A 15,050-nucleotide genomic window follows, 5' to 3' on the forward strand; every position below is an offset into this window, starting at 1 on the left:
ATTTGCGGCATGTGAAGGGTGTGGATGATGGCTAGAGTTTAGACATGATGTTATTTTAGAAATTTTGTGGTCAAGGCATCCCCGGTAGTACCGGATCTGACCGATGGTGGTTTTCACCCCACAGTCCCTGCCCTGTGCAGTACTACCGCTCGTCCAGGCGGTACTACCGCTCATAAGAGGTAGTACCACCCTTGGCGGTGGTACTACCACTCTAGGCTGGCCTTTGCACGATATTTCTTCTTGTTCATCACCTCTTTCTCACCCATCTCGGGGTCTTGCTATCTCGTACTCATTGTTTTTCTCTCGCGCTTTCTTCTGGTTGTGTTTTTGGATCTCAGGAGGTGGAAACTCTACTGCTTAGGAGGGTAGGATGAATCCCAGCCATGGCAGCACGAAGAGGTACCATTCATCTGAGGTTGATAGCTCAAGTCAACCACAAGAGCATGTTCCTGCCGAGAAGGTTAGTCAGTGTGCATCCAAATGCAAGGGGAAGCCCCCTGCTGCCAGGCCCTTGAATTCCCAATCCATGGCCTCTCTGAAGGCTAAGAACTTCTGCATGTCCCACAAGATTGATCCCTATGTGGAACACGAGGAGCCATCGGTGCGCAATCGTCCTTTCTGGAACTAGAAATAACTGTCCATCTATAATGACATTCTGAAGCCAAGGGATAACTTGTTTGTTCCTCATGTCAAATCTATTGATGTTGAATACGTGCAACACAATGAAAGGCACTTCGGGACTGCTCTCTCCCTCTATGACAAGTTCGGCATTCTCGACATTATGCAGTTCAACAAAGACTTTGATGCTGAGATTTTTGTTGTGTTCTTTGCCACAGTTCACCTGGGAACTGATGAGGCCATGACTCTATCATGGATGACCAATGGAAGGTTACTTTTTGCTCCCTGTAAGTATTTTATGCATCTGCTTAACACTAAGGATAAGGGACTCGAGAACCCTCTGGGGTACCGTCCACAGAGTGAGTTTGCTACTACTCACAAGCAAGGCATGTACAAGTACAACACTGAGAAGATCTCCTCTACTACACACAAGTCCACTTGGGTGCTGGAACAATTCTTAGATGTCATGCACCGCATCTTCCGCCACACCTTGTTTCCCGTGTTGGCAATCTGGATCAGTTCCACTCTTACATGGTAGACATGCTTCTTTTCTACGAGTTTCATAAATTCAAGGTTCAGGTGAAGCCTCTGGATATTTCTTAAGTTATGTGGTCGGAGCTCAGTTCTGCGGTGTCTGAGCATAAGTGCCCCATGTATGGCCCCTTTGTGATGCTTCTGATTGAGAATACTTGGGCACACACCTTTCCTGGTGAGTTGTTTGAAGTTGGGGAACTCGTATCCCACAAGGTTGTGCAGCTTCAGAAGAAGGACAAGTGTACTACTCACATTGTCCCTAAACAAGATGTGTGTGAAGACATGTATGAGGATTCTGCTGATGAAGAGGCCGATGAGGATTTTGTGGCTGACGAGGACACTTCTTCCCCTGCTGTGGGATACCAGTCAACATTTAGGTTCTTGCTCACCATGGCCCCTTCACACTCCGCTAGCTCGGAGTTGTTGGACTTCGGATTGACCCCGAACTCTCATATCCATTTCAAATATATGGAGGATACGAGGGCTCGCGGATACGCCCCGACATGCGTGGTCAGTCCGCCACGTAGGACGTGACCCACCTCGGACCACATTTTCCTTTTCTTTATTCATTCTTTTCTTTCTCTCTCTTCCTCTCCACCAATCATGTGCAAGCGACCAAACATATGAGGAGGAAAATGAGGAGTGTAGCTACGCGAATGGACAAATAAGGAACACACTCGGGCATTGACCGGACGCGTCCGGGGACGTTTAGGGAGTCATATTTGCTATGTCCGGTTGTAGATGCTCCCAAAGAGCATCCAAAAAGCCAATGAGAAAGTCCTTGCCAATTGCCAATGTAGAAATGGTTAGAGGTGTCCTTGCTTTCTAAACATTGTAACATCAATTTTTAACGCGGTCTGATGAATTACGGTTTACAAGTCAACTATTCCCTGACCTTGGCCGCCATGATATCACCTTCTTTTTTTACTTGATGACGCTTTACGCTGCACGTCCTTGGGATTATCGGGTGACCAAGTTTGTAAGGTTATGGAAGTCTGCCATGAAGACTTAACTAAGTGATTGGGCGAGGTTTGAGTGACCTTGGCTCAAGGGGTACGAGGTGAAGACGAGGCCTTGTGACTTAAATCTTAGCCTTCCTAACCAAACGTACAGTTGTCACAGCAACTGGAACTGGTTCAACAAATTCCGAGTCTTTATCAAGCGACTGGTTCTATCTTTCCACTCGCTTACATACTGCTTAGTATTGTGAAGTCTTCGCTTATTTGATTATGTGAAGACATTCATCTCATCTGTATTTGTCTTCGTACTACTCTAGTTTATATCTGATACACTTTTGTTTGCATGATGACTATGCCATACCTGCGTGAATGTCGTCATCTCACTCTATGCTATGCCTAAGTCCTTGATTGTTATCCCTATGTGGTCCTAGTTCGTTTCCGCTCACTTCGAAGACACTTACTGTTTTGATTTCTTTTATAAAAACCACATATTCACCCCCCCCCCCTCCCTTTTCTAGTCGATAACTAGCACTTTCAGTCTAAAAAAGGTTAAGGTTTGAGTGTGTGGACCTGTCACGAAAAATAATAATAGAAAGTGTTATGTTGAAGTTTAAGGATCAAATCTGGAATTTAAGAAGAGTTGAGGAGCTGAAGTTAACAAAGAGTAAAGCAACATGAAAATCATTTTTTTTACAAAGTCACATGCTTACAAACAAATGCAAGAAAAAAGGGCACGGAAACTTTATATCAAGGCGCAGAAGCAAATGGTGAGCTAGATTTAAAGAATTATATATTCTCTTGTAACTGAAAGCATGAGGAAGGCACAAACGCAGTATTTTTTTTTTTGAAAGATCCAGCTTCAGCTGGCTTTTCATTGATTTAGCAGAAGAAGAATGCAAAGAAAGAGTGCAGTAAAAAAAACCCGGAAGCATGACTAGATGGCCGCATGTGGGAGGTTGGACACTGCACCCTCTTCATTCAAATCTTGTTTCAGTCTCTCAAAGAGCATCCAAAAAGCCAAGGAGAAAGTCCCTGCCAATTGCCATTTACCAAGCTAGAAAGATACGCAATGGCCCATGTTCTTTGCCATTTAAACCATATCAGAGGGTCAGAGGTGTCCTTGCTTTCCAAACACTGTAACAGCAATCTTTAACCCGGCCTGTTAATCTACGGTCTACAAGTCAACTGTTCCTCTGACCTTGGCCGCCATGATGTCACCTTCTTTTTTTTTGCTTGATCACGCTTTACGCTGCACGTCATTGGAGGTTTAACAGGTAACTTAACCATGACATCCCGGAGGATTTGTTTATCCTTTGTTGATTGAACTGTGGAGGTCATGGATTGAATTGAATTGTTTTTGTAAATGGCAAGACATGGTCGTGGCATAGCCAGTAATACTAAAAAATGTGGCAGTTGTACTCGGAATCTTACTTGCATTTCTGTTCACTGAGATGTATCGAGAACAGATTCCCCAGCTCCACCCACATCAGATTAGATCAATCACCAGAAACCGATACACAGAGAAAATTTGACAAAAGTGAAGCAAAAAAGAAGAGAAAAACAGGATGCTGCAGCTGCTCCTAGCAGTATGTACATTCACTAATATGCAGAGCGAGATGGGACAATCAAGAACACATCCTGGGGAGTGATCTCGCGGTGGCGCCTCCTCCTCGCCGGGAGGCCTTCATCTTGGTCATCTGCGTCTTCATCCGGCTGCACACCTTCTCCAGCTCCATCACCCGCCAGTGCATGCTGTCCAGGAGCGACTTGAGGTTCTGGTTCTCCAGCGTCAGCTCCAGCCTGCTCGCGTACAGGACCACCTGCCCGTTGTTGTCGCTGTCCACGTCGTCGTAGCTCTCGCGCTGGGGGTGCCCGGTGGCCGGAGGTGGTGGGGGCGACGGCGGTTTCAGCGGGCCGGAGTGGCGGATGATGCCCTTGAGCACCGTGTGCTGGGACGCCAGCGCCTGCACCGCCGCCCTCGTCGGGAAGCCGGAGTTGGTCGCCAGGTGCTTGCAGCACTCCGGCGACAGCTTCTCGTAGTTGATGCCCTTGCAGATCTTCATCTTCTCGCCGTCCGTTAGCCGGCCGTGAACCTGCGGCAATGAATGAACGGCAATTAATGCGATGATGCACTGTGCAGCTCAATTCTGCTTCTGACATCCCTGAGTTCTGCGGAGAATGTAGTACCTGGAAGTAGACGTCGATGGCGCGGTACAGCGCGTCGTGGCAGTCCCTCGCGGCGGCCGGCAGCGCGGTGGCCAGCTCGACGAACCTGGCCGGCCGCAGCGACGGGTCCGGTGCGACCTCGGCCAGGTACAGGTCCATGAGTTCGCCCACCTTCTTCAGCCTCCCCGGCTCGTCGCCGTGGAGCAGGAACGCCTCCAGGAACCTGAGCACCAGGCTCACGTCGTACAGGCTGCTCGTCCCGGACGGCGCCTGGACGAGCAGGTTGTCGAGCGTCGCATGGTCGAGCTTGCGGCCTATCATATCCACGAGCATTTCCTGGCAACCGGCGGCCAGCTTGACAGGGGAGGCGATCCTCAGGATGCCGAACAGACCCTTGCAAGACACCGAACTCCGGTTGAGGTCGGCAATGACGGTGATCGCTGCCTCCAGCATCGCTTTCTTGTCCTCGGCGTTGGCGCCGGCGATGCGGCACTTGAGGTAGTAGAAGAGGAACCGAGCGACGATGCCGTGGTCGGCGCCCCTGGCCAGGAGCGCCTTCGCGACGCGCTCCACCATGCCGGGGCTGAGGACGACGAGGTCCTCGAACCACCAGGTCCGGCGCATGCTGAGGCTGCTGCACTTGGTATCGCAGGAGAAGCGGAACGCCGAGCTCTCAGGCGAGGAACTCGTCGGGGTGGCGTCACCTGGGGCAGGCATGGCTATCTGAGCCAGCAACGCGCCGACGACCTTGTCGAACACACCGGTGGACTCGGCGAGCGGGAAGAGGCTCTGGCACTGCTTCACAGCGTCCACCACACACTGCCACGGCCAGTGCGGCATATCCTCCAGCGTCTTATCCGCCACCTTCGCCAAACTCGGGGCGGTGGACGCTGCCGTCGCCGCGGTCGCGTCTGCCATCTCCATGTACTGGGCCGCGCAGCGCACCGCGCAGGCGTTGGCCGCGGTCACCGTCACTCCGGCGCCGCCGCCGTAGCAGAACCTCGCGACGAGCTCGAACGCCTCGGCGCCGCCGGGGAAGCCGTGCAACACTAGTCTGCGACGACGCGACGCCGCAGCTCCGACCAGCTCCTCCTCGAACAGATTCTTGATCTTGCGGCTGAACGGTGCAAGAGCGTCCTGCCAATCATCCAACAACCAATGAGAACGAGCACTATGGAATTAATGAAGCACACCACGCATAGATTAGCAGGGGTACTAGTGGAAGAAGAATCCAAGGACAGCGTGCTACACTGGAGCAATCCGCACCCACTCAAGATGCCGAGTTAATGCGGGCACCAAAAGAGAGATCAGGTCCTTTCCAGAGAACAATCTAATCTTTTTAATGACGAGAAGCTGCTACCGGCCGTTTTAGCCACCAAACGCCATTAAAGCTCGGGGAGAATAAAGGCGAGGAAGATGAGGTGTAGCTATGAAGCCATTAACGTGAGCACGCAGCAGGGGGGAGGAGGAAAGGAACGACGACGCGACTACGCGAGAGCAGAGGCACCACAAACGTTCAGGCCCCAGAGAGGACCATGGGCAGTAGCACTACAGTTTCGCCATTAATGGGGAGGAGAAGGACCGGCAATGGCGAGCTGGTGGCTGGCTCATTGAAGGCGATGATAGGGAAAGGGACGCAGTTTCACTGTGCGGCCATTAAAACGCTCTGCAGTTTAATGGAATGGATCCCACGCCCATTGCGCTTGATTGGCACAAGAAAGGCTTCCGAAGGAAAATGAAACGGATGGGGTTAAAATGAGCAGTACAGTAATAAAAGTGGAATTGCAGGAGGGAATGAGGATTGCAATTAAGGCGATTCAGCTCCATGAGAGAGTGTCAGGCAAATTTATAGCAAGAACATGTGGTTACAGGACATGACATGCAGACAGCGCGGTGATTTTATTCCACGGGGTGAATCATGGCCGGATTCACTCACGGCAGAAGGAACAAGAAGTAGAAACTCTGAGTTGGGAAGGGAACCAGCAGCAAGTGACAAGAAACGCTCGCCCCAAGAACCCAAGACCGACCGGCCGCAACTGGCTGGAGATGAAGACGAATCCAACCAGCTCGGGAGGTCGAAAAGGAAACGATGCAAGAGACCAAAAATGGGGAGAAATGTCAGAGGGTAGATGCCAAAAATTTGGGTGCTACTCACCTACTCTTACGTGAGATGATATAGCCAGAGGAAGCAACAAGGGCTAGAATCAAAACAGGCACAACTCCATTCCATTCCACCAGGATATGTCAAAGCCTCGGTCATCACCCCCTAGAGGCTAGACCTCTGGGAATCGCTACACGCTAGAAACCAGCTAGCTACACAACGGCAAAACGCCATTGTAGGAGAGGAAGAAACAGAAGGAAAACACAAGAACAGGGAGCAAAACGAGACCTTGGAAGAAGAAGAACAAGTAAGGCGCGGGGAATTGGGGGATGAGGAGGAAGAAGAAGAGGCTGTCACCCACCTTATCAAGGAAGAAGACGGCTTGAGCATCCACATCCACCTCAAGGACAGAGCCCATGCTTTCCTTTCTGCTGCTATTCCCCAACAGCTTTAAAGCATCAACATGGGAAAGAAGAGATGTAGGAGTAGTAAAAAGGCTGCAATGATGGGGATGGAACCAGCAAGCACAAAGGGGATGGCAGCGGCACCACCCACACCTCGCTCCCAGAAAGAAAAGCCCAAGCCGAAGCTGCCAATGGCAAAATGCCCAAGGGAGGGCAGATGCTCTGGCCGTCTGCTGGGAGAGTCCTTCCTGATGAGTGGTCAATGCCACAAATCTGGAGCAGGAAAGGAGGAGCCTCCGGCGTGTGTTTGTGTGTGTGAGAGAGAGAGAAGGAGAGGGAGGAGAGGGGCCAAAGGAAGTTGGTGGATGATCTGAGCTCCTGACAGGCCCTGCTAGCATGCAAGTGGAGTTTTCAGAGGAGGTTTGGGGAATATGTAAGGCCGGGTCTTGATTTATCTACATGTGTATCCTTGGCCTTAGGTGCTACTCCTACTGGCAGCAAAGGAGAAGATGGAGAGGGGTGTTTTTTTTTTCATACAACATAGGAAGTGGGCTGGTGAAGTGTGAAGACAGAAATGCAGTGCTTGTGCTGTCTTTTTTCATACATCCTGAGTTGGGTCATCAGTCTCCATGTGACACTAATATCTGTGAGAGCATCTCCAACAGGCGCCAAAAACTGCTCCGCGTGCTAGAAGATTCGTTTTTTGGGCGCCGGACTGCTCCAGCAGAAACTGCAAAACGCTGCGCGTGGTAAAAACTTCTGGACGCGCGATTAAAAACGCTATCGTGCGCAACATATTTGGTGCGCCGGCTTGCGCGTACAGCAAACTCTGAGCGGCTGCAGATGGGACCGCTGGATCGGACTGGATTGAGCGCCGCACTAGCGCGCGTCTGTTGGAGATGCTCCGGTCCCCGCGCTTCAAAACTGCTACAGTGACGCGCTAAAAAATTTATTGGGCGCGGATTTTTTACGCTGCCGTTGGAGATGCTCAGATTCCCTGATGTGAGCGTTATCTTTGCCATCGCTGGCCAAAAATGTCGTTTCCATTGATTTAACAAGACGACCTCATTCATTCCTGGCTAAAAAAAATCAGGGCCTCTTTGATTGACGGGATTTTAAAAACGCAAGAATAAAAAATATATAGGTTCAAAGTGGTATGTTTATTTAAACTTTATAAGATTAATAAGGAGTGTTTGATGTCACTAGAAAAAACAAAAAAATTATAAAAAACAAGTTGGAATGGATGTTAGATTTTATATGAAATATAGTACAAAAGATTGCATGAAAAAATTTCTATGAGATCCAATCCAATAAATCAAAGGACTAATGTAGAAAAAAAATCATAAGGATTTCAATCCTTCAAAAATCCTATGGAATTCCTTGGAATCAAAGGAGCCTTCATTTTTAGATGTTTCAAAAACAAATTGTCCCCCACCCCACGAAAAGTGAGTTTTAAAAAAAAAAAAATTGTATTACTCAACTTTAAATCGTATTACTCAACTTTAAATCTTAAAATGCCATCCAACATTTTCCAGGATATCTTCACGACCAGCCTAGCCAAACCACGGTTCAGCATTGCAACCTATCAAAATTAGCATGAAGTGATTAGCGGCATTACAATTCCGACGAGTATGAAAAAGACAAGAAATTCTTTCCACCATATTGTCTCTCTAACAATAAATGTGTACTTCGACCTATTTGCAACACATTCCTTAATTGTCGATATGGCCTCCAAGCAATCTGAGTCAACATTAACTGGTAAATTACTCCATTTCAAGGCTAAAGAACTTTCCTCCTTTATAGCATGTACTCCAGTTCCGCTTCTCGCGCATTAGTGCAATTGTATAAGTGTATGGATGCGCTGAAGATGATTGATCCTTCATGATCTCTAAGAATCACGTGCCATCCAAAAATAAGCCATTTGTGTTAAGATTTACTCTATCCAGACTCGGTTTAGTCCATGAAGTGGAAACTGTAGCTTCATCACATGTGTATAGTTTCCGTTGGCAATTGAATTGAAGAGTAGCCTTACCCTTAACCGAGTCAATAGGATTCTGTGTAAGTCCTAAAGGGAGGCTAGATAGCCTACAAAAAGTTGAACAAAAATAATCAACTAGCGGTAGCGGTTTTGAGTGTCTCCTCGTTGATATCATTTCGTAGGTATCAAATTCTTCGTAATAGCATCAACAAATGGCTTCGTGTCTCCTCGTTGATACTAGCTAGAAGATGGAATAGCCAATCACTTCCCGTGTTCTTTCTGCTTTTTAGCTCGGGCAATTGCCATACCATGGACATGGCATCCTAGAGTTGCATCGCATGATTGCATGAGGCAAACACGTGGAAGACGTCCTCATCCTCTCGTCCACATGCCGGGAAAATTGTTGATACTTCCAAGGCCCTCCTGAATTTGTTTGTCCATGTTGCAAGTGAATTTGACGCCAACCGCCATACAAAGGACTAAACTTTTGGAGGGACCATGGAAAACCATATTTCCTTCCACCCATCCTGATTTCCATTTGACATAGTCTTCGGGTGTGTTTGGTTCGGGAATGAAGTGTAATGGAATGTCATGGTTTCGTTCCACGGGAATAAAATGATTCCATCTATATATTTGGTATAAATAATGAGGTGGAATGGAACGGTTCCGTTTCAATGTTTGGTTGGTGTAGTGGAATGGAATGAAATGAACATTTTGTGTTTGCTTTTCTGTCAACTATGCAATAGATTGTATTTTCAGCAACATTTTTTTAATTCCAAAAACACATTTTATTTGTTGTTTCATCAAGACTAATTTGTAACTTGTTTCACAATCATTTCAACTAAATGACATCATCAGTCTACATACACAATCATATATTTACTAACAAATTTAGGCATGCACAAATTTAGACAATTGCAAAAGGCAAGGACAAATCGCCTGTCGCCCCCCTGCTGTCGGTTGAACGCTGGATGCCGGCGGCAGCGTAGACGCGGATCGAAGGAGGGAAGGGCCCGGCGGCACGGATCGAAGGAGGGAAGGGGCCGGCGGTGCGGATCAAAGGAGGGGAGCGGACGTGGACATGGATCGAAGGAGGGAAGGGGCCGGCGGCGTGGGGTAGCATCGGGGAAGGAGATGAATGGGCCTCGCGAGAGGCGTTCCGCGTGATACCTCCGATTTGAAGGAACGCTCGCGTTCCATATATTGACGGTATATTTGGTTCGGGAGCACGAGTTGATGCCGGTCCTCGATCAAACTAAACAGGAGGACGAGGCCTAGGGGCGGATTGGACCCGTTCCATTCCGGTCGGTGATCGAAAGCAAACACATCCTTGATAGACGCCGTTGCTAGCCATTTTATACGCACTTCGCACAAAGGATCTACCACTTCTTTAGGGCACAAACCATAAAAGGGCACAAACCATAAAATCGTCACTGAAACGAGGAGCGGGATCTATCTTCTGAATTTCAACCACGTCCATAGGCAGAACTGTTGTGTGATCTTCCCCATATCCTGGTTTCTGTTGATATCCAGTAGGTCGAGCCCACACCTTCCATTCGTGCCATATAGAGCCAGACCTTCACTATTTCGTTCGCTATCAATTACATCAAAACCCTTGACACCAAACTGAGACTTGTACCTTTTCATCTTTTTTTCTGTCTTGTCAGTCTCGCACAAAATCACCAAGTTGAGGGAGATTCATTATCTCTGGCGCGACTACGGCAAGGAGCCCGCCAATTTGTTGCTTAAAGCGTCTTTGTTACTTCCATCATCGGTTCTAGTTCTCTTTGGGTCCCGCTTCGGAGTTACGTCGCTGCCGGGGTAGCAACCAGTGGCGTGCTATGTCCATATTGTATCATTATTTTCTACTGTAATTTATCTTATTCTAATTTTATATTTCACATTATGATGCAATTCTAATGTCGTTTCTCTCTTAAAATGCAACTCACATCAAGAAAGAGGGATTGCCGGTAGCTGGAATTTTGGACCTTAAATAACAGTGGGAGAGAAAACATTTCTTCGGGCTCAAAATGAAGCATAGCTTTTTGAAGAATTATATTGGAATATATAAGGAATTATGAAGAAACGATATGCTAGAGTCGGTATAATCATAAGTAGGTATTTTTTTGAAGTTAGGACGGTACCTTAGCTCTGGCCCACCCACATGATGCTTAAATGGCAATGGATGTTAACTCAATGAATCATGGTGAAAGTAACTTCGTGATATTCCCGTATGTCCTCAAGAGCGTTTTAGTCACTATAAGAAACAAGTTGGACTTGTGCTTAGCACAATTAACAATGGGACACTTGATGCACTTCGCTACTATTGTTACTTGCTACCTTGTTACTATTTGTCTTGATAACAAAACTATCTTACAATACTTGAAGTGAAACCTTGTTGAAAACCTCTTGTCACTTCCTTCTGCTCCCCATTGGGTTCGACACTTCTACTTATAGAAGAGCTACGGTTGGTCCCCCATACTTATGGGTCATTAATGAGTACAAAATGTATGATAACTTTTGTAGTTATTTCGAGCCTGTATGGTAGGATTTTGTGAAATTTTACCGCATTCGCGCACTACTTTTTATCAGTATTCCTCGACTAACGTATTTTGGAGTAAATGAGTTCCATGAATGGAATTCGAAAAAATTATGGTGGAATCACGTCATTCAATGTGATAATTCACTACCATAAAAATAATAAAGAAAATGGAGAAATAAGGAGCATGTGCTGCCGAACTAGAGCAAAAGACGGCCTAGCATAGGAGCGTTTGTGCTCATATGCGCAGCCGTATGAAGCACCGAAGCCACCTCCTTATCCAGTGCTTCCATGCTGATGGAGTCCGGAACTAAGGGGTCCTCGGGCCACCTATATATTCTTATGGGCCGGACTCCTGGGCCTGTCAGATCACCATTTGAGGTATTGAAATCAAGATGGACTCTTTCAAAGACTTGGCGTACAATCCAAGGCAACATAGTAATCGGCATGTTCCTTCCCTATTGTAACCGATTTTGTGTAACCCTAGCACCCCTGGTATCTCTATAAACTAGGGGGCATAGTTCTTAGGACACTTTAAGCTCATTACGATTTGGGTTTAGAACACAACATCCGATCTCGAGATAGTTCAACTATGTACTCTGTACTGCCTCATCAATACAACAAGAGCACGACGTAGGGTTTTACCTCCATCAAGAGGGCCCGAACCTGTGTAAAACATGGTTACCCATCAATCCAAGATCCATAGTTCGGACCCCCTAGCCGAGATCAACCGGTTTTGACACCGACATTGGTGCTTTCACAGAGAGATCCGTTGTAGGATCGCAAAACAGATCGATGGCTCGCTTGGTCACTAGCGAAAACATCAATGCCCGAGATATCTTCATCTCCGACTAATCCCCTGCTTTCAAAAATTTCACCCCGCTTGTCAAGGCGGCTCATCACCAGATCAATGGGTTCACCCTGGGCCAGGGATTCAAGTTCTGCGATTTGGAATTCGTTGTCGATGCCCAAGGCGATTTGATCCTCTCTGAAGTCTCGGCTTCGGCCGAAGAACTCGAAAACTCCGAAGCCTTAACTTCGGGTCTTCTTCCCAACCTCGAGTCCGGGATAGATTCTAATGTTGATCCGGCCTCGAGCGAGGACCTGACCGTGGTGTTCGGAGGCCCGAGGGTAATCCCACCCGGACACACTCCCTACGCTAAAGCACCAGAGTTCAACTCCGCCAGAACTCTGAGGATTAGTCCGACAAATCTCTCATGGTCAAACGAAACGATGACCCAAACCCAAACCGCTGACGGATCGATCCCGATCTAGGACCCTTCCGGCTCTGAGACTAGGTGCGGGGAACTTTATTCCCCACACACCACCGACTTCATCGCCACTATTGAAGATCTAACCGAGCTGTTAGACTTCTCCTCAAAAGAAGCCGAAGATATGGACACGGCTATTCGATCTCCGAGTCCTGATGCAACAAGACGACGGACTGCCACCTCCACGTGCGACGTCTACATGATGGACAACCCCTAGGGACGAGGGCGCCATTGGGGAAAGCGATAATGACACCCCGGCCAAAAATAGTGGCAACGAATCCATCAAGCGTCGTCGTCGTTGCAAAAAGCGTAAAGATCATAAGGGCAAGGAAAGCAACACGGGAACTAGCGATAACTTAAACCCTTAGGATATGGAAAATCCAGCCGAATCTCCAAATCCTAAGGACCTCGAGTACGACCCCGACCTACCAGATTACATGGATACAAACAAGCCTGACGATCTCGGCGATTCCAAAGACAAAAACTACGTCCCTCCGATCGAGGAGGAGGACAGCTTGGGAGACGAGGACTTGATCGTCCCCGAAGACCCACTTGATCAAAAAGTATTCAGGCGACACCTCATATCCATGCTCGGAGTCTTAAGATAAAGCAGAGGCAACTCAAAGCCGATCAGGACTCCATCGCCGAGAAATGGATTAAAGTCCTGGCCGCCAAAGAGGGGTACAGAAAGGAATAACGCGGACAAACTAAAAGCTACCTGCGTTGCCGCTTGTTGCCAGAATTCGAAGATGAGGCCTTGGAGCCCGCACCACCCATATCCGCACAAGACGATCAACCAGACCGTCCTCCTCGAGGAATGGACATGAGAAAGGAACCTGTTCAACCCTGAGACCCATTTGATCTGCGATAGAGGAAAAACAAGATCTATTTACGGATCTAGGAGTCTGATACGTCCATTTTGCATCATGCTTTCATGTTGATATTTATTGCTTTTTGGGCTGTTATTACACTTCACGGTACAATACTTATGCCTTTTCTCTCTTATTTTGCAAGGTTTCCTTGAAGAGGGAGAATGCCGGCAGTTGGAATTCTTGCCTGAAAAAGGAGCAAGTTTGAGATGCCTATTCTGCGCAACTCCAAAAGCGGTGAAAATCAACGTGAATTTTTTTTGGGATTTATAAAAAATAGTGGGCCGAAGAAGTGCCAGAGGGGCGCCAGCTGGAGGCCACAAGCCTGCTAGGCACGGCCTCCCCCTGGCCGCGCCTAGGGGGCTTGTGAGCTCCCTGCTGGCCCACTAGCCCCCCTCTTTTGCTACAAGAAGGGTTTCGGTCTAGAAAAAAAATCAAGAGGAGGCTTTTCGGAGGATTCGCCACCGCCACGAGGCGGAACTTGAGCAGAACCAATCTAGAGCTCCGGCAGGATGATCCTGCTGGGGAAACTTCCCTCCCGGAGGGGGAAATCGCCGCCATTGTCATCACCAACACTCCTCTCATCGGAGGGTACTTGTCACCATCAACAAATTCATCAGCACCATCTCATCTCCAAACTGTAGTTCATCACTTGTAACCAATCTCCGTCTCGCGATTCCGATTGGTACTTGTAAGGTTGCTAGTAGTGTTAATTACTCTTTGTAGTTGATGCTAGTTGGATTACTTGGTGGAAGAGTTTATGTTCAGATCTTTGATTCTACTCATTACCTCTCTGGTCATGAATATGATTATGCTTTGTGAGTAGTTACTTTTGTTCCTGAGGACATGGGATAAGTCATGCTATAAGTAGTCATGTGAATTTGGTATTTGTTCGGTATTTTGATGTGTTGTATGTTGTTTTTCCTCTAGTGGTGTTATGTGAACGTCGACTACATAACACTTCACCATTATTTGGGCCTAGGGGAACGTATTGGGAAGTAGTAAGTAGATGATGGATTGCTAGAGTGACAGAAGCTTAAACCCTAGTTTATGCGTTGCTTCGTAAGGGGTTGATTTGGATCCACTAGTTTAATATTATGGTTAGACTTTGTCTTAATTCTTCTTTCGTAGTTGCAGATGCTTGCGAGAGGGGTTAATCATAAATGGTATGCTTGTCGAAGTAAGGGCAGTACCCAAGCGCCGGTCCACCCACATATCAAACTGTCAAAGTAACGAACGAGAATCATATGAACATGATGAAAACTAGCTTGACAGAAATTCCCATGTGTCCTCGGGAGCGTTTTACCTCCCATAAGAGTTTGTCCAGGCTTGTCCCTTTCTAGAAAAGGGATTGGGCCACTTTGCTGCAACGTTGTTACTTTTTTTACTTGCTACTCCCTCCGTTCCTAAATATAAGTCTTTTGAGATATTTCACTAGGAGTCTACATACGGAGCAAAATGAGTGAATCTACACTCTAAAGTATGTCGATATACATCCGTATGTAGTCCACTAAAGAAATTTCTTTAAAGACTTATATTTAGGAACGGAGGGAGTACTTGCTATGAATCATCTCACTACACAACTACTTGTTACCAATAATTTCAGTGCTT

The 15,050-nt window shown here is 47.4% G+C and overlaps 1 protein-coding gene across 4 annotated transcripts; it reads right to left on the bottom strand.

The window, feature by feature from the left end:
• Positions 1–3,565: 3,565 nt before the first annotated feature.
• On the bottom strand, positions 3,566–7,370 carry LOC123425783 (BTB/POZ domain-containing protein At3g22104). 4 transcript variants are annotated; one of them, XM_045109505.1, is made up of 4 exons: positions 6,936–7,370; positions 6,740–6,826; positions 4,299–5,414; positions 3,566–4,204 (listed from the first exon to the last, which is right to left on the bottom strand). In XM_045109505.1, the coding sequence occupies exons 2-4, from the start codon at positions 6,794–6,796 to the stop codon at positions 3,737–3,739; spliced, it is 1,641 nt and encodes a 546-aa protein (XP_044965440.1). In that variant the 5' UTR covers positions 6,797–6,826; positions 6,936–7,370; the 3' UTR covers positions 3,566–3,736. The 4 variants fall into 4 exon arrangements, with proteins under 4 accessions (XP_044965440.1, XP_044965439.1, XP_044965442.1 ...); XM_045109504.1 differs by having other exon boundaries at positions 6,740–7,370; XM_045109507.1 differs by lacking the exons at positions 6,740–6,826; positions 6,936–7,370 and adding an exon at positions 6,433–6,694.
• Between the last annotated feature and the right edge of the window lie 7,680 nt (positions 7,371–15,050).

This window comes from Hordeum vulgare, chromosome 2H, assembly GCF_904849725.1.
Source record: "Hordeum vulgare subsp. vulgare chromosome 2H, MorexV3_pseudomolecules_assembly, whole genome shotgun sequence".
NCBI lineage: Eukaryota > Viridiplantae > Streptophyta > Magnoliopsida > Poales > Poaceae > Hordeum > Hordeum vulgare.